This window comes from Pogoniulus pusillus, chromosome 10 (genome assembly GCF_015220805.1).
Source record: "Pogoniulus pusillus isolate bPogPus1 chromosome 10, bPogPus1.pri, whole genome shotgun sequence".
NCBI classification, from domain to species: Eukaryota; Metazoa; Chordata; class Aves; order Piciformes; family Lybiidae; genus Pogoniulus; species Pogoniulus pusillus.
Genome location: NC_087273.1, coordinates 3,549,078 through 3,574,405, shown reverse-complemented (window position 1 = coordinate 3,574,405; position 25,328 = coordinate 3,549,078). Strand labels below are relative to the sequence as shown.

The window sequence follows — 25,328 nt, the reverse complement described above, 5'->3', positions numbered from 1 at the left end:
ACAAGCCAATTTTAGAAAGCCTATTTTTAGCCTATCAGAGGTTGATCTTTTTCCATGGTCAGAAAGGAAAGGTTGGCCACAGCTGAGATTTGCTCATGTTTTCCTAATCACTGAATCCAGAGGTAGGGGAAGTGTGCAAATGTATTTTACTACTCTACATTCAATATCTAACTCTGAAGAGTGAAGGAGAAAAGAACTGAGGAGGGACTATTCACAAGGTCTTGTATTGACAGGATGAGAATGACAGAATGTCAGGGGCTGGAAGGGACCTCCAAAGCTCATCCCAGTCCAACCTCCCTGTAAGAGCAGAATCTCCTATACCAAATCACACAGGAACACATCCAGGCAGGGCTTGAATCTCTCCAGAGAGGAAGACTCCACAACCTCCTTGGGCAGCCTGTTCCTGTACTCTGCCACCCTCACAGGGGAAAATTCCCTCCTCATGTTGCCATGAAACTTTCTATGCTTCAGCTTCCACCACTGCCCCTTGTCCTGTCACTGGGCAGCACCCAGCAGAGCCTGGCTCCTGCCTCCTGGCACTCACCCTGCACATCTTTATAACCATTGCTGAGGTCACCTCTCAGTCTCCTCTTCTCCCAGCAGCACAGCCCCAGCTCCCTCAGGCTCCTCTCCTAACAGAGATGTTCCATTCCCTTCATTGTCTTTGTGGCTCTGTGCTGGACTCTCTCAAGCAGTTCTGTGTCCCTCTTGAACTGGGGCACCCAGAACTAGACACAGTACTCCAGATGTGGCCTCACACCTGCTATGCAGGTTGCAGACCTTCTGGTAGGGCTGTGGTCCTCTGGACTATGTCAGGGACCCCCAGGCACACAGTCCCTCAGGTGGTATACCTGGAGCAGCTGATCAAGTCATTTGCTACATGAATGGCTGTGTCCTGACTTGTAATAACAACCACCCCAAGTCAGGGTGGGCAGATCCACTCAGCTCTAACCACCTCAGATTCAAAAGCTGTGGTGAGCAGCTCTGCTGCCAATACAGCAGAACTGCAGCAAACAGCCCTGGGGTGAAACTGGCAGAGAGGAGATTTAACCTGGATGTTAGGAAGCTCTTCACAGTGAGGGTGGTGAGACACTGGTACAGGTTGCCCAGGGAGGTTGTGGAGCACAGAATCACCCAATGTGACTGAAGATCACATTGGGTGATTCTGTGCTCCACAACCTCCCTGGAGATGTTCAGTGCCAGGCTGGATTAAGCCTTGAGTGACCTATTCTAGTGAGAGGTGTCCCTGCCTATGGCAGAGGGTTGGAACTGGATGATCCTTGATGTCCCTTCCAACCTAAACCATTCTATGATTCTAAGTCACCCTCACAGATGTATCTGCAGTCTCCAACTAAGCATTTCCCAATATCATAGAATGGTTCAGGTTGGAAGAGACTTCAAGGATCACTCACTTTCAACCCCCTGCCATAGGCAGGGACACCTCCCCCTAGAATAGTCAGTCAAGGCCTCATCCAGGCTGGCCTTGAACACCTCCAGAGAGGGAGCAGCCCCAACCTCCCTGAGCAACCTATGCCAGTGTCTCACCAGGTTCCAAGAGCTCGCAAACTACACTTCAAGCTACTCCCAAGACCCAAAGGTCGTTTTCCTCTGCAGAAAGCAACATTTAGTGCGTTTGCCAGAAGATCTCTCTGGGCTGCTGCTCTGACAACAGCATCAGTTACATTTTCAGTAGGCAGACACAGGCTGACATTAGCATTTTTGGCAAACCTGCACATCGTGCTTCACATCATTATATAATCCTCAACCGTTCGCTTCAGTCGCTGCGAGTAAACACAGCCCCGCCTGGTGCTGCTTGTCTCTGAGCATCTCCAGACGCTGCCACGAAGCGCATTTCTCACTCAAACCCCCAGGGAACCCTGCTGCTTAGTCACTCTGATCACTGCTGCATCCCAGGTGTGCAAGGTACTTCCCACAGTCACAGACTCCTTGTTCTAGGAATTACTGGGAGAGGCTAAAACCTCACAACTTCTCCTTTGACCTCTTCTAGTGGGAGGTGATAATGATGTCCTGTGAGGACAGGCTATGAGATCTGGGCCACTGCAGCCTGGAGAAGAGAAGGCTTTGAGGAGACCTTGCAGTGCCCTTCCAGTACCTGAAGGGTGGGGGACAGAAGGGCTGGGGGGGACTACTGACAAGGTCTTGTAATGACAGGACAAGGGGCAATGGGTTTAAACTGGCAGAGGGGAGATTTAAACTAGATGCTAAGAACTTTGCAGTGAGGGTGGTGAGACACTGGCACAGGTTGCCCAGGGAGGTTGTGGCTGCTCCCTCCCTGAAGGTGTTCCAGGCCAGGTTGGATGAGGCCTTGAGCAACCTGTTCTAGTGGGAGGTGTCCCTGCCTATGGCAGGGGGCTAGAACTGGCTGATCCTTGAGGTTCCTTCCAACCTAAACCATTCTATGATTCTATACTGCAGCAAGATCAGTAAAAACAGAGAAGTAAAACATCTGCCAAATAACTTCTCTCTTAATCCACACAGAGACCTATGTCCTCGAGGAATTTTGCTGTCAACCACCCTTGTACTTCTCCACCTGTGTGTTTCTAAGAATCACAGAATCAACCAGGCTGGAATGGACCTCCAAGCTCATCCAGTCTAACCTAGCACCCAGCCCTAGCCAATCAACCAGACCATGGCACTAAGTGCCCCATCCAGTCCTTTCTTGAACACCTCCAGGGATGGCAACTCCACCACCTCCCTGGAGCTTGCTGCCCTTAGTCAAGAAAATACTCTCATCAAGGTCCCACTGAATTATAACCCAGCAAAAATGAACACAGTAAAAACTCCAAAGACATCAGCTGTATGTGAACAAGTTTCCTTACAACACAAAATATTTAATGGTCATGATCAGCTGTGGAAATCCCACACTTTATCACCTGAATTACACTGTTAAGCTACTGAACCCTTTCCTTAGGCACAGCTTGTGTCAAAAAACACAAAGGAAGATGTTTGAACTGAGAGCACAGCAAAGGAAGTGCAGATAGAAGCATGGAATCAACCAAGCTGGGAGAGACCTCCAAGTAAATCACTTCAAATAGGAGGATGGAATAAATGATGCCAGAGAATAGAGGGGCTAAAGCCCAAGCCTGCTTCCACTTGGTTTGAGGACAGAAAGGTTGATTTAAATCCAAGTGATTTAAGATTGCTGATTTTAATTAGGATTTAAATTGTCAGGCTGGAAAGTCTGATCAGAATAAATCATTTTTGAGGCCTTTTCTGTTTTTTTCTAGGGAAGGGTCAATTCTTGCTGATTGGTAGCTATTAAAACATGTCACTTGGCAACTCCAATGTATTTAGCATTAAACCTGGTACTTTGTCTAGCAAAAAATAGAGCCTTGGTACAACATACAGGCCTTACATATATCAAAACAATTCTTCTCTTTTCAACTTTCTGTTCCTGATTAGAACCCTACTCTACAAGATTCACCTTAAACCATAGCCCTAAACACCACATCCAAACCACCCTCCCATTCCAGGTCCCTCGCAGCAGAATCACAGAAACAGGCAGCTTGGCAAAGCCCCTCAGGAGCACCAAGTCCAACCTAGAACCCTACTCTGCAACATTCACCTTAAACCATAGCCCCAAGCACCACAGCCAAACCACCCTTAAACACAGCCAGGGTGGGTGACTCCACCACCTCCCTGGGCAGCTCATTCCAGTCCCTGACCACTCTCTCCAAGAAAAACTTTTTCCCAATCTAAACCTCCCCAGCCTCAGCTTGAGGCCATTCCCCCTTGCTCTGTCTCCAACTACCTGCAAGAAGGGACCAGCATCAACAACCATTTGAAGCTCATCTCTGCCAAACTTGCAGTGATGCCTTGTATTTGCCATGTGGTTTTTAATGCCTGTATCAGTTTTTAATAGCCTACAGTTTGTGGGTCCTTAGCTTGGAGAGAGGGAGTCATCAATAAAATCAGCTTTATAAACAGCTCAAATATAAGAAGTGAAGCTGTTTGGGATTTTCCTGATGTCCAATCTAAACCTCCCCAGCTTCAGCTTGAGGCCATTCCCCTTTGTTCTATCTCCAGTGACCTGTGAGAAGAGCCCAGCAGCAGCCTCTCCACAATGTCCCTTGAGGTAGTTGTAGACAGCACTGAGGTCTGCCCTTAGCCTCCTCTTCCTCACACTACCCATCCCCAGCTCCCTCAGTCACTCCTCATAAGATTCACTCTCCAAGCCCTTCCTCAGCTCTGTTGCCCTCCTCTGGACCTGCTCCAGCACCTCCACATCTCTCCTGTACTGCGGTGCCCAAAACCGAACACAAGACTCAAGGTGATTCTGTGATCAGGATCACTCATGAGTGCAGAGAGAAAGGCAGCACTTTTCCTTCATGTGCTCTAATCATGTTCCTAACTGCCACCACTTCTTCAGAACAGGCAACTGCTACTCTTAGCAGCATGACCCACCTGGTGCTTCTCATCATCCTGCTGAGTTCTTCCCTCACTGCCTCTGCCTGCATTCTGTGCCAGTAGCTGAGCGAACAGGGTGGGCAGTGACACCCACACCTAAAAGCCACCAGAGGCCAAAGCACAGAGTCAACCTGCAAGCCTCTCCCACAGATCAGCCCACAGCAGTTGCAGAAAGGCTGCATGATGCTGGCTTTAAAGCTCTTGTCAAAGCCTCCTCTCGCTGCACAAAGCGAGGCAGGAGCACACAAAGTGCACTGAACAAACCACTGCAGGCAGAAAACAAAATGCAGTGAAGCCAGGATGTGCCAGGTGGGCTGTGGAAGTCACACAATTTTGGCACATAGAATCAAGCAGGTTGGAAGAGACCTCCAAGCTCACCCAGGCCAACCTAGCACCCAGCCCTGCCCAAGCAACCAGACCATGGCACTAAGTGCCCCAGCCAGGCTTGGCTTCAACACCCCCAGGCACAGCAACTCCACCACCTCCCTGGGCAGCCCATTCCAATGCCAATCACTCTCTCTGACAACAACTTCCTCCTAACATCCAGCCTAGACCTCCCCTGCCACAGCTTGAGACTGTGTCCCCTTCTTCTGTTGCTGCTTGCCTGGCAGAAGAGCCCAACCCCACCTGGCTACAGCCTATTTGCTCCTTTCCCACAAAACACTTCACAGAAGGGTTGCACTTCAGGCCCAGAAGGAAGTACTATTGCTAGGGCCATTGCTTTCAGCAAATGACATTTCAACACCTGGAGCAGATCTCAGCTGGTTGGGCACCAACAACATGTAGCGTTTTCCAGATTTTAATTTGCTTTTCTTCCTCTTAAAGGAGACATTCCCAGTCAAAGCTAGGCATTACCAACCGTCTTAGAAAGGCTCTCCAGAAACATGCCCAAGTGAGGCAATCTGAATTAAAAGCATCACAGCCTTAGCAGCTTCGTAGGACTCCCTACAAGCTGGAATGGAGCCAGGAGGACAACTTCTTGCCTCTTCTGTTTCCTTCAGCTTGCACAAAATCATAGAGTAGAATTATAGAATGGTTTAGATTGGAAGAGACCTCAAGGATCATCCAGTTCCAACCCCCTGCCATAGGCAGGGACACCTCTCAGGTCAGTCAAGGCCTCATCCAAACTGGTCATGTACACCTGCAGGGAGGTTGCAGATGACAGAATCACAGAATGTGATTGAAGATCACATCTCAAGGCCTGTCTGGATGTGTTCCTCTGTGATCCGTGCTAGACTGTGTGGTCCTGCTCTGGCAGCAGAGTTGGACTTGATCTCCTTGGATCCCTTCCAACCCCTAATATCCTGTGAGCCTGTGATCTTCACAGCCCTCCACTGGCCTCTTGTGAGTAGATCATTGTCCCTCCTGAACTGGGGAGACCAGATCTGAACACAATATTCCAGGTGAGGTCTCACCAGGACAGAGTAGAAGGGGAGGAGCATCTCCCTTGATACCCAAGCTAAGGAACAAAAAGAGTAATACAAAACTTTCCCTCAAGTCACAATTCCTTCCTTTCACACAAAAGCCACCTCTGACTTGAGAGCTGCTGACCAGCACATCCAGCAGGGAACAACAAAGCCTGCCCATCTCCTCCTGCCTCCTAAGCCTCCTCACAGCCCTGCCAGAGCTTGCCCAGATGGCTATTTTTATGTCCAGGCAGGAGTGTGAGCTCAGGGCTTATTACCAAGGTTTTCCCCTGCCCACAGCAGTAATCCCAAGGACCTGCTTTTGTTTTCTCCTTCTTTAATGTTTTATTTTATAATTGTGGGAATGGGCTCCAGGTGTTACACACCTCCAACATCTTACACTGTGAGAGATTTCAGCAAGTTATTTATTTTCCTGAACTTACACTTGAAGAATAGACTTCATTTCAGCCTTTATAATTGCTTTGGTTAATTCTTTAAAGTAGCTAATGAATTGCTCTCAGGAACATATTGAACTACTGAGTGCCTTTAATATTAAACATGGAAGAAAATGGCTTTTTTTATGCCCTCATTTGTCCTCCAGGAAAAAGAAAGAGGAAAAAAAAAGCAAAAAAACCCAAAACACAAACCCCTGAAATCATCACTGATTGAATTAACCCAGAGCTCAGCACATGCTGGAGGGGGACTGGTGGAATTCTTCCTTACCAAATGCCTCATCTGAAGTACTGTGTCCAGTTTGGGGTTCCTCCATTCAAGAGAGATGTTGAGGTACTGGAAGGTATCCAGAGAAGGGCAGCAAAGCTGGTGAGGGGCCTGGAGGACAGCCCTGTGAAGAGAGGCTGAGGGAGGTGGGGGTGTGCAGCCTGCAGCAGAGGAGGCTCAGGGCAGAGGTCATTGCTGTCTGCGGCTACCTGAAGGGAGGCTGTAGCCAGGTGGGGTTGGGCTCTTCTGCCAGGCAAGCAGCAACAGAACAAGGGGACACAGTCTCAAGTTGTGGTAGGGGAGGTATAGGCTGGGGTCCATCCAAGCAACCCAGTTTGCTGGTCAAGGTGGGGAGGAATCATAGAATCAACCGGGCTGGAAAAGACCTCCAAGCTCAGCCAGACCTAGACAACCAACCAGACCATGGCACTAAGTGCCCCAGCCAGGCTTGGCTTCAACACCTCCAGGCACAGCGACTCTACCACCTCCCTGGGCAGCCCATTCCAATGCCAATCACTCTCTCTGCCAACAACTTCCTCCTAACAGCCAGCACAGACCTCTCCTGACACAACTTCAGACACTGTCCCCTTCTTCTGTTGCTGCTGCTTGCCTGGCAGAAGAGCCCAACCCCACCTGGCTACAGCCTCCCTTCAGGGAGCTGCAGACAGCAATGAGCTCTGCCCTGAGCCTCCTCTGCTGCAGGCTGCACACCCCAGCTCCCTCAGCCTCTCCTCACAGGGCTGTGCTCCAGGCCCCTCACCAGCTTCACATCTTGCTCAACGAGAGGACTAGATGACAATCCAGTTTGCACAACAGCAATACTCTAAACCTCACAGAAGTTTCAGCCAGAAAGAATGAAGCCAACCTTAAACAAATGTTTAAATATAGCCTAGTTCTGAGAATCCAACTCCCTTAATGTGAGCCACTACTGAGACAAATCCATATGCCAGTAAAAGAGGAGTCCAAATTGAAGCAGGCAGTTGTAGAAACAGAGTAGAGGGCTTCTCCCCACCACCACCAGTATCACCACTTCCTTTGGAGGAATTAAACTAACTTGGCAGTGCCTGGATGAAAGCCCTTTGCAGGGAAAAAAAAATGATTGGAGAGGAAATGAAGACTTTTTCCAATCACATAATTTTCTTGAAGTGTCAGAGCCCTCCAATTCTTCAAGCTCCCACCTTACACACGGAAATTAAAAGCATGGTCCCGGTTGTCACAACACACATTCACCATAAATAACTCCATTAGTCACTGGGAGGTTCTGTCTCTCTCTAGGAGTTGTTCTGGCTGCTGAGCAATTCTGGAGTGAGGCTACTGCACTGAGGACTAGCTGTGTGCCTCCCCCCTGTGTTAAAGCAGCACCCTCTGCTTCAAAGAATGACAGCCTTAGAGCAAGGTGGCACATTCATCACTGGGAAAATGTGGGGTTTAGCAGAAAACTAAAGCCATCAGTGGACATCATCTTATGCTGAGTGAAACCAGTGGCAAGGTGACTGCACATGAATATATGCATACATGAAATGCACAGAGAGAAATTACAAGTGCAGTACTTGTGGGTTTTTTTGCCTCCATCAGTTTTACCACCTAGACAAATACCACAGACACTTAGATTGTGCAGATTTGGGTCTGTTCTTCTTGAAGGCAGTAAAAGGAGTGATCAGGTTTGCATTTTAAAAGCCCTTGTCCTCTGTCTTTCAGCTAGAGTGCATCCCACACACACAGAATCACAGAAATAACCAGGTTAGCAAAGCTCTTCAGGATCACCAAGTCTAACACATAACCCTCCTCTACAAGGTTCACCTTATATCACAGCCCTAAGCATCACATGCAAATGACCCTCCCTTTTGAGGTCCCTTGCAGCCCCTGACATCCACAGACTCACAAAAACATCCAGTTTGGCAAAGTCCCTCAGGATCATTAAGTCCAACCTAGAACTCTTCTCTGCAACATTCACCTTAAACCATATCCCTAAGCACCACATCCAAACCACCCTTCAACACAGCCAGGGTGGGTGACTCCACCACCTCCCTGGGCAGCTCATTCCAGTCCCTGACCACTCTCTCCAAGAAAAACTTTTTCCTGATGTCAAATCTAAACCTCCCCAGCCTCAGCTTGAGGCCATTCCCCCTTGCTCTGTCTCCAACTACCTCTGAGAAGGGACCAGCATCAACAACCATTTGAAGCTCATCTCTGCCAAACTTGCACTAATGCCTTGCATTTGCCATGTGGTTTTTTAATAGCTTACGGTTTGTGGATCTTCTAGTGGGAGGTGTCCCTGCCTATAGCAGGAGTTGGAACTGGATGATCTTTGAGGTCATTTGCAACCTGAACCATTCTATGCTCCTTAGCTTGCAGAGGGAATGGAGGCTCCCAGCAGAGCTGCAGATCACCATACCCAAAGTGCTTTTGCTGACTGCATTCCCTGAGCCTTGCACCGACCCACGAGTGTGCAGGCTCCCTGACAGATGACAGCTCAGGTTCTGAATTCTGGAGTCTGGAAACAAAAACTATGCACAGGGAGTATTGGGAAACAGAACCATGAAGTGTTGACATCTGACAGAAAGAGAGACATCAAGAAAATCATCTTCATAAAGAGCTCAAATGTAAGAAGTGAAGCTGTTTGGGGCTCTGTGTGTGTGTGTACAGCTTGCCAAAACTCAGTTTATTACAAGAATCAGCTCTTTATGCAAGTGTTGGATTCTGCCTGCCAGCAGTAACTTCCCAAGATATTCCCCCACAGTTCCTCTACACATTGGCACAAAGGCACTTAGTGCCATGGTCTGATTGATTGGCCAGGGCTGGGTGCTAGGTTGGACTGGATGAGATTGGAGGTCTCTTCCAACCTGCTTGATTCTATGAAAGCTCTCACTCCTATCTCCATAGATAGCTTTTACTTTGCTTCTCCTCTTACATGTCCTGTCTCAAAGATGAACTAAATGAAGTTAAATGACCCCTTCAATACCACATTATGCAAACGATGTCCTCAAAAGCTAACAATGAAGAAGAAATTGATTTATACTGCTATTTAGAGAGCAACAAAAGGAGCAGAAGCAATACATAAAAACACACCTGTCAATAACAAGAGAGAAAAACAAGCACAATATTACATCATATTACCAAAATTCATTAGAGTTTCCATTCAGTTCTAGGAAGAAGAGGAAAAAAATACTCTTATTTGATATTATTCTACTGTTGTTTGAAATGATCAGCACAGTTTGCACTTCCCATTACCCTTCTGGCTACGATAGTCCAAATCTGTTCTGATAAACTCTTTATGTGGCTTCACAGCACATAGAATCAACCAGGTTGGAAGATACTTCCAAGCTCATCCAGCCCAACCTAGCACCCAGCCCTAGACAATCAACAAGACTGTGGCACTAAGTGCCTCATCCAGGCTTTGCTTCAACACCTCCAGGCATGGCGACTCCACCACCTCCCTGGGCAGCCCATTCCAATGCCAATCACTCTCTCTGCCAACAACTTCCTCCTAACATCCAGCCTAGACCTGCCCTGACACAACTGGAGTCTGTGTCCCCTTCTTCTGTTGCTGCTTGCCTGGCAGAAGAGCCCAACCCCACCTGGCTGCAGCCTCCCTTCAGGTAGTTGCACCTCCACTCATCAGCATTCAAAGGACCATTTCACAAAGCAAAAAAAAAAATCCACTCAGAGAACTGTAATTTGCATAATCTTTACCAATTCTCATATTACAAAGCAAGGTTGGCAGAAGTTGCTCCATCTGTGAATATTTTTTTTTCCTCTGGACTACTTGAATAAAAATTATTATCATGTCCCTTTAGACAGAAGGCAAATAAAACTGTGCCAGCATCTACCTTGGACACAGCAGTTCACTTGAGGATTACTTCCAGTCCTGTGTGGAAGTCATCACATTCCATGAATCCTGATACTTTTCAACCATTCTTTTCCCTGGTTTATTATCTTGCACAGAATTGAAGTGAGCATAAACACATCTGAGTAGCCTAGGCACAAAATAAAAGCAATTACTACAGCATAGCGATCAAGCCAAATCATATTTTCCCCCTGTTTTATCAGTGAGACATAGAAAGTTTAGCAGTTTTCAGAAGAGCAAAGGTACTACATGATAGTATTGTACACCATGGCCAGCATGAGGTCTTCTTTGCACTAGTTTGAGATCAAAAGATCCTCTCCTCAGCCTTCCTCACACTTTGGATCATCACCTCATCCTAACAAGCCACCACATCAGTATTCCTGAGGTCACTTCTAATATTGTTCCACCTGCTGCTCTATAAACTGTTGAAGTATTTCACTCCCAAGTTCACTACAGCAATGCACAACCACCAGGAGCTGGCCAAAGAGCTGGAGGAGAACAAGGGGCCGGTCACAGGGGACAGGCAGAGCTTATTTCACAGCTTTGCTGACATGGAACCTTCTGCCTTCCCTTTATTGCCTCTTCCCCAGTGCCACACTATGCAGTTTCACCTTCCACCAAAAAATAAACACCATTTTTCTCCCAGACAGGTCATTTTCCCACTAGTTTAGTGCTACAGATGGGCTCAGCAGGCCAGCACCAGCACAGGTATGGAGGGAAGAGGAGGAGCCCACCCCATTTAATGGCAGCAAGCTGTTAACCTGCTTCAGCTGCCTGAACCCTAAGGCAGTAACATGTGAAGAGATCATTAAAAGGTTAACTAGGGAGGCTTTCCAGGGACTGCAGTGTTTTCAATCCCTGCATAATAAAGTACTGGCATGAGAAGTGCCATGAGAACACAGTTATCTCGTATGGGTAAACTACTTGTAAGACAGAACACAGTGTGTCCTTACTGCTGGCTTTAAGTAGCAGGGCATTTTAGACTCCAAAGGAAAACACAAGCTTGCTATTCCTGAGGAATTCATTGCTTTTTCAGGATGCTTGTGCCCTGCTTTCAGCTGGAATAATTTTCCTTTCTAGCAGCTGGTAGTGCCAAGCAGTGGATTTAGTCTGAGAATAATGTTGCTAACACACTGATGGTTTAGTCATTGCTAAGCAGTGTGGAAACCAAGTTGAGGACTTTTTAGCTTCTCATGCCCTGGAAGCAAGAAGGTTGAAGGAGCACAACTTTTAAGGGGATCCAGTCAAGACAGCAGACTCAAACTGCCCAAAGGGATGTCACAGAACCACAGAATTAATAAAGTTGGAGAAGATCTACAAAGTCATCCAGTCCAACTTATCACCTAACACCTTCTAATTAACTAAATCATGGCACTAAATGCCCCATCCAGCCTCTTCTTAAGCATGTCCAGGGATGGCAACTCCACCACCTCCCTGGGCAGCCCATTCCAATGCCAATCACTCTCTGCCAACAACTTCCAATCCCTGAAGGAAACTTCCAGCCTACAAAGTAGCCAGCACAAATTAGAGGGGAGGTGGGGAAGGGAGGAGAGAGCACTGCAACCTCAGCATGGTATCTCCTCTTTTACTGGGATGCAAAAACTGCAAGCTCAGCCCAGAAACATGCTGTAACAGAAGAACCTACAGATTATTTTGATCCATTACTTCATATCCAGCCACGGATTACATGCCAGAATGCTCCAGCCAATTTGGACCTCAAACAACGTGGCCACCGTTCACTTACAGAAGCCTACAGTCTTCTGCACGAGTCCACTAAAGGCTTCAAAGCTACATTACCTGCTGCAATGACAACTAATGCATAACAACAAAAAGAAAGAGAGATCTTGCTTGCCAAAAACCTCATTAAAAATCATTTCTTTAATGCCAGTAGCAGTTCTCCCTGTGCTGCCTCAGTCGTGCACTGGAATGCAATCCAGAGAAATCAGAATAACAGAGACCAAAAAGCAACAGCAGCAAAAAGTCATGGCTGAAATGCAACAATCTTTTTAGCAGGCTAAAAACAACTACTTCCAGCTAAGGCAGCCCTCTTTTAAAGTCATTTTCTCCAAACCACAATATTCTGTGCGAGGAGAAGCGGTAGGAAATGCTACCATTTCTCCTCTGGCTAAGTGCTGGTCTATCCTCCTTAATGTAAGGAAATATCTTAAATGATCAAACAAAAAAACCCCAAAGCCTTCAGTACTTTCCAGAACTCTTCCAGCATTTTATCTGCCATAACCACCTCCCCTCCTCCTTCAGATTGAACAGGGTGAAGTCCCAAAACATCACAGTGGGTTAGATATGAGCCAAATGAAAGAGAAAGAGGCTGAAATCTATAGAATGAAGGATGCACATCCGTGGTTGTTAGACTTCTTGGAGTAGTACATCCCTTTTTACCACTAGAACTGGTGGTAAATCCTTTCCCTTTGGCTTGCTGTGCAATTTGACATGCAGTGGGTATGTAGGTGTACTGCTTTATATAAACACACAGGAGCATCGGCTTGGTGTTGTGCTAACGCCCAGGGTCAGGCTAAGGTTAAGGACCGGTTCTCTGCTCTTTACCCAGGTACACAAGATCTGAGGGCTTTCTGAACAAGCTTGAGGTTTTCACAAGCGACCCAGAGACAATGCAGAAAACCTACACCTTCCCTGCAGCACTCCACAGCTTTTCCCCTGAATCTAAAGACCAGAGGAAAACAAAGTTGAATTGGTTTATGCTCCTGCATGGCACAGAGTTGAAACAAGGTAGAGAGGAGACCTGAAGTGTGATGGAGGGAGGAGGAGGAAGAAGAGGCACAATCTAAGAGGTCTAAGAGTCCCACCTTCAAGCAGTTAAAATTCAAATACATCACCTCGGACAACACCACAGAGAGAACACCTCAGACATCACCAAGAGAACAGAACAGAATCAAGCAGGTTGGAAGAGACCTCCAAGCTCAGCCAGTCCAACCTAGCACCCAGCCCTAGACAACCAACCAGAACATGGCACTAAGTGCCCCTTTTCTTCAACACCTCCGCAGGACAGCAACACCACCACCTCCCTGGGCAGCCCATTCCGATGCCAATCACTCTCTCTGCCAACAACTTCCTTCTAACATCCAGCCTAGACCTGCCCTGCCACAGCTTGAGACTGTGTCCCCTTCTTCTGTTGCTGCTTGCCTGGGAGAAGAGACAAACCCCACCTGGCTACAGCCTCCCTTCAGGTAGAGAGAACCGCGGCCGGCCCCACCGAGAGGGCACCGCGGCCGGCCCCACCGAGAGGGCACCGCGGCCGGCCCCACCGAGAGGGCACCGCGGCCGGCCCCACCGAGAGGGCACCGCGGCCGGCCCCACCGAGAGGGCACCGCGGCCGGCCCCACCGAGAGGGCACCGCGGCCGGCCCCACCGAGAGGGCACCGCGGCCGGCCCCACCGAGAGGGCACCGCGGCCGGCCCCACCGAGAGGGCACCGCGGCCGGCCCCACCGAGAGGGCACCGCGGCCGGCCCCACCGAGAGGGCACCGCGGCCGGCCCCACCGAGAGGGCACCGCGGCCGGCCCCACCGAGAGGGCACCGCGGCCGGCCCCACCGAGAGGGCACCGCGGCCGGCCCCACCGAGAGGGCACCGCGGCCGGCCCCACCGAGAGGGCACCGCGGCCGGCCCCACCGAGAGGGCACCGCGGCCGGCCCCACCGAGAGGGCACCGCGGCCGGCCCCACCGAGAGGGCACCGCGGCCGGCCCCACCGAGAGGGCACCGCGGCCGGCCCCACCGAGAGGGCACCGCGGCCGGCCCCACCGAGAGGGCACCGCGGCCGGCCCCACCGAGAGGGCACCGCGGCCGGCCCCACCGAGAGGGCACCGCGGCCGGCCTTCTAGAAAGCGACTTCAATAAGAAATAAATATGGAAAAGCACATCCTTGAGCTGTTGGTCTGTTTATTAGTTTGGCTCTTCTGAAAGCCATCAATTCAAACTGCTTTTCTACTCCACGTCCGCCGTGGCTGTGCAGAGCTGACAGCGAGCAAACAGCAATAGATCACCTCTGCTACCAACAGCAGTGCTGCATTCGGCTGAGCAGCTGCCCTAACGCACAGAAAATGCAAAGTTCCTAGAGGTGGACGCACTTCTCTCAGGTCAATTAAAGATTAAAGAATTCTTATCTCCTTGCCAATTTTAACTGCATGCGGTTGGCAAACAAAAATCAATAAGAGGGAAGTCTGGAAACGAAGCAGCTCAACCCCTTCCTGCAAGCACAACGTTTCAGCAGCTGCTGTCTTATTGACTGCTGCAAGTTTAAAAAGACATTTTCTCTTAATCCCTGAGAAACTGAGGCTCAACTGTTCAAAAAGCAAACAGGAGCAGTCTGCCACGACTTCTGAGCTACAAATATTTGTGAAACCCAAGCGTGTGAGGGGGAAGCAAAGGAGCAATCAAAGTTATATGATATTGTGATTCACCATCTTGGACAGACTAAGAAAATAAATACTTCAAGCTTCTAAGACTCCCAAAATTCCCACTGAATGCACAAGCACATCACTTATCTCAACTGCCTGAGAGATCCCAGGCTGGAAAACTGACGACAGGGTCAGAACTTCAGTCAGAGGCTGCACCTCACATTTCAATTCTCAGAACAATACACTTCAAGGATTCCAGTCAGCAGCTCCCAACTGCCAAACCTCTCCTGAAACCTCTGCTAATTCAAGCACATCTCTCACATGAATTATACACATTAAAGTAATATGCAACCAAGTGTCACAGACAAGCAAGAATTTCAGTAAAAATGAACTTTGGGTACTTACAGCCTCTCCTCTTTCAGCCTCTGCAGCCAGGAACAGAACCGTGTGCATGGGCACCAAGTGCTACTTATCTCAAGTAAAGTGCATGCCACCAGGTGAGCCTGCTTTAACTAACAAGCCCCAGCTGTTTATGCTGGGAGAAGGGTGAAGTTTCACAAGAGGATTAAGCTGTTGTAAGACCGTGCTGCCCATGGGAGGGACAGTCAAACAAGTCACAGATCAGGTCCTGCTGAAAACTAACCCAGAAGAAAAGGAAGAAATGTGTCTCTCCTACCTGCTGGGTGAAGTGGCTGACAGTGGACGTACACGAGCAAGGGCTAGCACCACAGAATCAACCAGGTTGGAAGAGATCTCCAAGATCAGTGTTACCAAAGGACAGCAGCAGGAAAATATGGTCACTGGCAAGAACTTCCTTGGGGGTGGCAGCTCAGCTTTGCACCAGCTGCAGCCAATCCTGTAGCCTTAAACTTCAGGCACATTTAGGTTAATGCAGGTGCAACCAATTGTCCTAATGCGATCACATGTCAAAGGTTTTGGCTCTGTGTTAGCAGAAGGAGTTTTGGATGTGTTCAAGACAAAGTTGTTGTTCCTCACCTTGACAGTGCCTATAACTGCACTGCATGACTTTCAACATGTGCTGCTGTATGGTCAACCTGATGCTTAGATTTCACCATGACTGGCTACATGTCAAAATACAACTTGCCCTACTCCAGCTATGGCTCATAAGAACCCAACCCACTACCTTTTAAAGGGACATACTTTCATTCAGAGCCAGCAGTGTGCATGTGCAGTCCAGACAGCAACCCTGTGCTGGGCTGTAGCAAGAGCAGTGTGGCCAGCAATGCAAGGCAGGGGATTCTGCCCCTTGGCTCTGCTCTCCTCAGACCCCTCCTGCAGTCCCGTGTGCAATTCTGGAGCCCCCAACACAAGAAGGACATGGAAGTGTCGGAGCCAGTCCAGAGGAGCCCATGAAAATGCTCAAAAGGCTGCAGCAGCTCTGCTATGAGGACAGGCTGAGTTGGGGCTCTGCAGCCTAGAGAAGAGAAGGCTTTGAGGAGACCTTATAGTGGTCTTCCAGTATCTAAAGGGGACCTAGAGGAAGGCTGGGGAGGGACTATTGGCAAGGTCTTACAATGACAGAACAAGGGGTAATGGGTTTAAACTTGCAGAGGGGAGATTCAAACCAGATATTAGGAAAGGGTTCTTTGCAGTGAGGATAGTGATGCATGAGCACAGGTTTCCCAGGGAGGTTGCGGAGCGCAGAATGTGACCAAAGATCACAAAGATCACACTCTGAGATTCTGTGCTCCACAAGCTCCCTGGAAGTGTTCAAGGCCGGGTTGGATGAGGTCTTGAGTGACCTGTTCTAGTGGGAGGTGTCCCTGCCTATGGCAAGGGGTTGGAATTACACGATCCTTGAGGTCCCTTCCAAACTAAACTATTCCATGCTTCTATGTAAAGGTCATCAGAGGCTGACAGTGCTTGGAGTAAAGAGTCTCTCCATTCCTTTCAGTTTGCTAAACTGAAACCTATTCTGCTGAGTAGCTGCAAAAGGAGGTCATGGCAAAAACTCCTTGTCCTAAAGGACAGTAATCACACGGGAGCAGCCAGCGTGAGCTGGTTTGAAAAGGAGAAGAAAAATGGGAGAGGCTGTGGAATAAGAAAGACACAGATCCACCCTTCTAGGAAGAGCAAAATAAAAAAGGTTGCAGGATGACTCCTCCTGTGATGCATATGAAAAGAGAAGGAGCATTGCTGGCCTGGGATTTCATTCTGGTATCATCCTAGTTTCGCATTTACTACCGACTTTACCCCAGCGTGAGCAAGATCAGACATAGCTTATTAATTGAAGAGATGCTTAATCCTACTTAGTCATCAGGCATGAGTAAGGGCTACAGTGTTTGACCTCTTGTGGAAAACAAAAAGAAACATCTGAAAAAAGAACCCTCATCTTCTGCTGTAGTGTAACTGAGGACCTCCTGAGCACCCACCGAGTAATTGGAACAGCAATATTGCACCAGAAGGCAGGCAAGAGATGTGCACAGGATCATGAACATACACACAGGTTAGGTATTAAATACAGCAGGTGTAAGCTTTACAAAGCTGCTCACAAGACTGACAGCATTCTTCAGCACTCCATCTCGTTAGCAACATGAACCATGAATCACTAAGACAAATTAAGAAGTTACACTTTTCGCTCCGGATACCTTTTTTGTCCCCTTTTCCCAATAAAAAAAAGGAGAGGTTGGAGTGAGGGAACTCTTTTCCTGTGGTGGAATATCTGCCAACAGGGAAGAGATGTAAACAGATTCCTGTAGTTCATAGAAGCATAGACTGGTTTAGGTTGGAAGGGACATCAAGGATCATCCAGTTCCAACCCCTCGTCATAGGCAGGGACACCTCCCACTAGAACAGGTTGCTCAAGGCCTCGTCCAACCTGGCCTTGAACACCTCCAGGGAGGTTGTGGAGCACAGAATTCTGTGATTCTGTGCACCATAACCTCCCTGGGCAACCTGTGCCAGCGTCTCACCACCCTCACTGCAAAGAACCCTTTCCTAACATCCAGTTTCAATCTCCCCTCTGCCAGTTTAAACCCATTCCTCCTCATCTTGTCATTACAAGACCTTGTCAATAGTCCCTCCCCAGCCGTCCTGCAGGCTCCCTTCAGATACTGGAAGGCCACCTCAAGGTATGAAGTGTTAACCCTGCTGGGGGTGGTCTGAACCTGACTCCAGGTGTAGTGTTTAGACCCCCTATAAAACCAGAGGAACTTCCTGTTTCTCTTTGACCTGCCTGCTTGCTTGCCAGTAGCATCCTGATTCCTGCTACACCTTTTGCCACATGGCCACCCTACCACATGGTGGGGCAACCTCTTCCTGATTCTACCTCCATCCATTGCCATCAGCCTGGTTGTACATATATATATTTGTATCCTGATTTCCTTCCCTATGCCTTTTTGTAACTCCCCTTACTTTAAATCTCTTTCATTTACTGTTAAAGTTTTTTAACTTCCAAATAAAAGCAAGACTACTCTTTGAGTGTTTTACTCCTTTTTCCTCCCTACATCTAATTCCTTTCTTTCCAGAAGGGGGAGAGGGGAGGGCATCCTATTATTGTATAGTTCTGTTAGGTATTTGGGGCTCTGGAAAGCTAAATCAAACTTCTTTGAGGAGACCTTTTCCTCTTTGAGGAGACCTTTTCCTCTTTGAGGAGACCTTCTCTCCTCTTTGAAGAGACCTTTTCCTCTTTGAGGAGACCTTCTCTCCTCTTTGAAGAGACCTTTTCCTCTTCTCTTCTCTTCCTCTTCTCTTCCTCTTCTCTCTTCTCTTCTCTCTTCTCTTCTCAGAGACCTTCTCTTCTCCAGGCTAAAGTGCCCCAACTCTGCACATGTCATTCTGTCCCCACACAAAGTGAGCCTGCCCATCTCCCTTCCCTCAGGTGGAAAGGCAATGTGAGCATTAACTTCCATGAGGCAGAGATTTAGCCCAGGATGGGTACAAAGCAGTACTGGAAAATGCTGTGTTTGCCAGCATGTGTTTTCTCTGCCTTTAACTCTGCCTTGGCACAGCATGCTCTGGTGGGGGAACAGAAAAGATGATCTAATAGGTCATTTGACTTCCCTCCCTAATTTCTGTGATCTAAATAACTCTTTTTTCTTTAATGTTTGTGGTGTTTAAAGCTTAATTTCCTAAGGCTCAGGTTTTAGGGTTGGAAATGGTCAGTATGACACAAAAGCTCTCAAACCCATGATGCTAAGTGAGAAAAGTTCTGAGGAGTTTTTAAAACAGGGAAAGGCAGCTCAAAATTTTGTGTCTCACAGTAGAGCTCAGATGAAAATAAACCTGCATCAAAAGGTCACTATGGTAGTCAAAGGTGCATCACTGGGGTGGAGGGAATAGACAAAAGCTCACAATAAGAAGAGTGGTCTCGGGGGTAAGAAACAGAGATGATATCATTTGCAACCTTATGATAGGTTTGGCTACTTGTTACACACTTGGCTGTTATAAGCTGGGTATAATTTGCAGTTTTATTACAGGTTTGGCTATTTGCTGCAGAGAAGGGCCACAAGGATGACCAGAGGGTTGCAGCAGCTCTGCTGCGAGGACAGGCTACAAGAGTTGGGGCCGTGCAGGCTGGAGAAAAGGAGGCTCCCAGATGACCTTCTTGTGGCCTTCCAGGATCTGAAGAGGGCTACAAAAATGCTGGGGAGGGATTTTTTAGACTATCAGGGAGTGCCAGGACTGGTGAGAATGGAGCAAAGCTGGAGGTGGGGAGAGTCAGACTGGACATGAGAGGAAGTTGTTCGGCATGAGAGTGGTGAGAGTCTGGAATGGGTTGTCCAGGGAGGCAGTTGAGGCCCCATCCCTGGAGGTGTTTAGGGCCAGCCTGGCTGAGGCTGTGTGCAGCCTGCTCTAGAGCAGGGTGTCCCTGCCCATGGCAGGGCAGTTGGAACTGGCTGCTCCTTGTGGTCCCTTCCAACCCTGACTGATTCTATGATTTGCACTTTTATTACTGGTTTGGCTGCTTGTTGCACACTTGGCTGTTTACTACAAGCTGGATATAAGTTGCACTTTGATTACAGGTTTGGCTGCTTGTTGCACACTTGGCTGTTTACTACAAACTGGACATAAGTTGCACTTTGATTACAGGTTTGGCTGCTTGTTGCACACTTGGCTGTTTACTACAAACTGGACATAAGTTGCACTTTGATTACAGGTTTGGCTGCTTGTTGCACACTTGGCTGTTTACTACAAACTGGACATAAGTTGCACTTTGATTACAGGTTTGGCTGCTTGTTGCACACTTGGCTGTTTACTACAAACTGGACATAAGTTGCACTTTGATTACAGGTTTGGCTGCTTGTTGCACACTTGGCTGTTTACTACAAACTGGATATAAGTTGCACTTTCATTACAGGTTTGGCTGCTTGTTGCACACTTGGCTGTTTACTACAAGCTGGACATAACATTATTTGGGATCTGCTCCATCTATTTTATGTGTGTACACACACAAACACACTGTATCTCTGAACCACACACAACAACACGGATGCAGAGCCAGAAGACTCTTGGACTTAAAGGAGGAAAGGAGAAGGCAGATTAGCTCACAAAGAACCAAAGAACTGAAATAATGTGTTGATATTTCCTGGAACCAGTCCGAAGATCAGCAGCAAGAGTTTTGGATGGGCTGCAATTTTTCCCAATGCCTCCGTTGAAAAGCAAGCTGGTACAGCATTCTAACAATCCATCTTAAAAGCATGGAAAACAACTTTAGCTCTTGCCAGGTTGAACTGGAGAGAGGAAGAAAAAGTCCTCCCAGGCATTTATCACCATTTTAATTTTTGTGCAAGTCCCCATCAGGGCCTGTATAGAAGCAAACTTGTTCTGAAACCTGCTGTTGTCTAGTAGAAGAGACTGCAGTAGCTACAAACCCAGATATTTCAAAGTTGAGCAAGTAAAAACTCAGTCTGTAACAAGACACAAACTGAGAGTAGAGCAGCAATTCGTGAAACAGAGCCAAGCCTCTGCTCCTACATCCCTTTTTTTGAAGAAAAGGCTCCCATTGATAACTGCCTGTCAGTTGACACAGAGTCCTAAACAGTGGAAACTGCATAATCCCTTTCATGAACTCGCGGAGTGAGGGTGTAAACTGTGGGGGTGGCAACAAGGAGCATTGTACAGCCTGCAGAACTCCTGCTCCACTGAACGAAGAAAAGCAGCCTGCCTGTCTTTACATCACCTTCTAGAGATCTGCTTTTTTCATCCAGCTTGCTGAAGGGCATCTTGACACATGCATCAGCACTGCCTTCTAGGAGGGTTTGTGGGTGACTGCTGCCCCAACCCAGCCCACATCTTCCCCATTCTTCTCAGCACCTCTCAGTTCAGAGAGGGATGCACACAGAGATAATATTTTCTTTTGATTTGCCTTGGTTAAAACCGAAAATTAATCACTATTTCTGTCTATCCTCATTGTATTTGCTGTCATTTAATCGTTTCCAATTTATGTGCCTTAATAATCTGAGGGAAAGATTTAATAATGATTTTAGAAGAGTAAAGCAGAAGCAGATCCATACGACTGTTCGACTGCAAACCTCTCCAACTGGAGTTTACTACAAAATAAAGAAGAGGAGGAAAACTCCAAAGTGTAGTTAACTGTTTTCTTGTGCCAAAGGACAACTTTAAACAAAGCTGAACTCTTTTAGTAAATAAAAATCATTATGAACACAAACATTGAGACTTACCAAAGTGTTGTGACTGCTAACAGTTAAGATTTTGTTTGCTTGCTTGGGTTTGGTTTTGTGTTTTTTGTTTGTAGTACTATAAAAGGCAGAAATGTCTCAAGGAGAATACTTGTCAGTTGCTTTCAAAGCAGCAAATAATTTCTCAGGTTTTCAGTATAGCTTTCATGTACCCATGGATGTTCCTGAACCCTCTCAGACACTGGATAGAAACCACCACTAACACTCTCCAAGCGAAACAAAGCAGATCATGTTCCTAAAGTTTTGGGAGCATCTGTGTACACATTCCATAAAAGAAAATATTGGTGGAAACAAAATGCATTAGAATTCCTCTTTCTTAAGACAAGAAGCACGGAGCACATTTAAACAGCATGAAACCTGCAGCGCACGAAGTATCAGTTACAATGAATTTCACAGCAAACTGCCCACTAATAAGGACACCCCCTCTTAGATCTTCAAGTGTCCCAACACAAAACAAATTAACAGTGAGAGCTGGAACTGTGTTTCCTTCTTTTGTTACTTGTTTCCCCAACTTTCACATCATAGCACGGCTTGGTGTAGCTCCCCTAGATCTTCACGGGAAGACCAACAAATGAGCTACTGAGCTATGAACCCCGGTTTTCGGCGCCTTGGGTTTGGGAAGAAGGGGACAAACCAACCACTAGAAGGGCCTAGAAGCACTGTAGCCGTTCTACAGCTGGCTGAGTACACAGGGCACCACGATGCCCTTCCTGGAGAGAAGGAATTCTGAGGTCTCCTGATCCTCCAGCTCTTTTCCTGCATCTTCTGGAAATGCCACGAGATGTGAAAAGAGACTTGAGAACAGTTTGGCTGACGACAGATAGTCCCTGCTCATGGAGTTTGATTAGTGACTCAGATCCTGCCTCAGGAATAGCTTCAAGCCAAGGCAAAGCGCTGCGGTGGGGGGTACTGTGCATTTAAACCCTTCGGTCCAGCGGAAAGGCGAGAGAAGGAAAAGAAATACAGTTGCGCCTTGCTGGCAACATCGCGAAAGCAAAGAGATGTCAGCGAGGTTTTTGCTGCTTCCTGTTTGCAAAGCATCCCCCCGCTCCCGCCCCGCCGCTTTGTGTGGCTGCCGTCGGCGCTTCCCATCCCGATCCTTGATCCCGCTCCCCTCCCGGCCTCGCCGGGTCCTGGAAAAGGCAAAGGAGGAGAAGGCAAGGGGGAAGCAGGCAGGAAGACGGCAGCTCCTCGGCTGCGGAGCGGGAGGTGGGGGGCTGCACTCGGCGCTCAGCTTTTGTTTGCCGCCGGCGAAGCGATCCCCGCCTCCTCACCCTCCGTGACTAAGCCGGGGCCGGGGGGCAGACAAAAGCGCCTGGTGGGACGGCGGCGAGAGGCAAGGTGCTGCCCGCGGGAGTTCGCGGCAGCGCAGCCAGGGGAGGACGGGCTCGACGCGGCCCGAGAGAAACACAGTGCTCCCTCTCTCAGCACACCGCGGTGGGACACAGACACACACGGCGGGGGAAAAGCCGCCGCCGCCGCCTCCCCGCCGCTTTGTCACGGAGATCCGAACACACCCCCCCGCTCCAAGGCGGGGGCTGGCGGCAGCTGCCGCCCCGCAAGACCCTCCCGCACGGCCGCGCCTCCCCGCACAGCAGGGGAGGGCAAGAGGGAGGGACGTGCGAGGCTTGTAAACCACACGCTGCCATCGCACCTCCCCTCCCTCCTTTCCTCCTCCTAGCCGCTCTCCGCCGCCCATTGTGCGCCGCGCAGACGGCGAAGCCCCGGCTGCCCTGCGTCCGCCCCCGAGCACCGGGCACTCCCGCCCCGGCGCGGCGGGACACGTCAGGACACACACGCGTTTCCCCCCCCCGCAGCCGGGTCGCTCCGGCTTGCTGAGGCGAAGGTGCCGGCAGCCCCCCCCCCCCCCCCCACCAGAAGGCCAGGCGGCCGCGACCTGCTATAAATAAAGCTCAGACGGAGCGCGGGGCCCGGCTCCCCCCGCACCTCCCTCCGTTTATTATTCATCATCGGTGCAGCCTGGGAGTGGGAAACTCCGCTTCCTACTTGCCGCGGCGCTGCTGCTGGCTCAGCTCCCGCCCCCTTCTCCCCCCTCTCCGCTTCTCGCTAAGCTCCTTAAAACCCCAGGAAACTTTGGGAAGCGGTTCAGCTCGCGTGGGGAGCCGGGCTGCCGCACGCCGGGGCGAGAAGCCCTGCCCGGCTTCTCGCTCAATGCCGCCACCCCTAGCCTGCGGGGCCGGTCTCCACCGGTGGCGGGAGGGGTTCCAAACGGCCCCCGCACGGGAAAGCCGCGGCCAAACACGCACACAAACCCCTCCTCTGGCTTTCGGCAGCCCACGGCGCGCACCCGGCACCGCTCTTCCCTCTTCCCCCGGGGCAGCTCTTTCCTTCGGAAAGAGACCGGGGGGGGGGGGGGGGGGGGGGGGGGGGGGGGAGGGGGGAGCGAGGAAAAGTTTGTCCGCTCCCCCCGCCCCTGCCCGTGAGAAGTTGTGCAGCCACACACACACAGCCCCCGGCCGCTTGCCCAGCCTGCCCGCGGCCTTGCCACTGCCAAAGTTGAGCCGAGCCCCGGCTCCCTCCGGAAAACAACCCGGGGGCGACCTCCGCCTCATCCCGGCCAGACACTGGGAGTGGACAGCGCACCCCACCCCCGGCCCGCGTCCCCTTACCATGATCAGCGTGTGGTTCCTCTGCTCCGCCGTGGCAGGCTCGGCATCTTGCTGCTGTTTGCTCTGATGCTGCTGCTTGCTGGTGCCGGTGCCCGTTTTCTTGGCCCTCTGCTCCAGGGTCCGCTGGTAGAGGCTCACCGTGTCCCTGCGCTCCAGCTCCAGCTGCTCCGCCTGGGCTTGCTGGTACCTGCTCTCACAGTTGACATGGTGCCGGCGGCAGCCCTCGATGCGCTGCCTCAGCCGCTCCACCACCGTGCTGTGCTTGGGAATGCCGCCGCTGTTCGCGTTATTGTTACCGGCAGCGGCGGCGGGAGGACCGTGGGGAGTACTGTTAACCCCGATACCGGCCCCGACGAGACTGCTGTTCAGGTTATTGTTGATGCAGATACTGCTGCCATTCGCGGCGGCAGCGGGGGCTGCAAAATCCCCCATCCTCTTCCCCGTGCACACTATTTTGGAAGAACTTTTTTATCCTACCCTTCACACACACACAGACTCCTGCGGGGTCCTGATGGGATACTTTTTAGAGAACCGGGGGGGGGGCGGGGGGGTGGATTGGGGGGGGAGGGGGCACCACCATGTATCAGGCAAACAGCGATCCCAAGCAAATGTTTCTCTTTCCCCCCAGCCAATCCCTCTCGAGAGGCTCCAAAACATTAAAAAGAGAGAGGACCGGGGGGTGGGGGGGAGGGGAAATAAAGAGAGAAGGTGCTAAAAGGTTATCACCGGCAACACAACCAACAAACACCAAGGGGTGGAGGGGGGGGGATAAAAAGAAAAGAGGGAAAAGAAGCAGCAGCACAACAAACTAAGAGGCAGCGATTCGGGAAGCAAACTCCAGGAGCTATCAGACCAGTTCCTTTTCTCCTTTCTCTTTTTTATAATCCATTATTTCCAAATAGATTCCATGAGATTTCCGGCGGTTTTGCCAAAAAAGCCTTCTCTCCCCATGGATAAAGAGAAGCACACGCGTCCCTCCACATGCACACACACACACCCCCCCCGCTCGCACACACACATCCAAGCACACGCCGGGCACACTCACTCGCACTCCCCGGCATCAAAAGACAGGCACGGCCGCTTTCGGATTGTATTTTCCTTCTAGAGAAAAGTTTGGGTGTTTATGCCGCACCGTGTTCGCAAAGTACTTTGGCTGCTGAGTTGCATTTCAACAGGAACCTAAATAGCAAATCCTCGGGCTGGGGGAAGTAAACACATGAACAATCCGGGCCGAGCTGGAAGGAAAAAAAAAAAAAGAGGAAAA

At 49.6% G+C, this 25,328-nt stretch overlaps 1 protein-coding gene across 1 annotated transcript in view; it reads right to left on the bottom strand.

Moving 5' to 3' along the window:
* MAML3 (mastermind like transcriptional coactivator 3) overlaps positions 1 to 24,573 on the bottom strand; it is a 302,961-nt gene extending 278,388 nt beyond the window's left edge. The window contains exon 1 of the mRNA XM_064149523.1: positions 24,065 to 24,573. Coding sequence (XP_064005593.1) covers positions 24,065 to 24,496 — 432 coding nt within the window. The 5' untranslated portion in view covers positions 24,497 to 24,573. The remainder of the gene's footprint in view (positions 1 to 24,064) is intronic.
* Between the last annotated feature and the right edge of the window lie 755 nt (positions 24,574 to 25,328).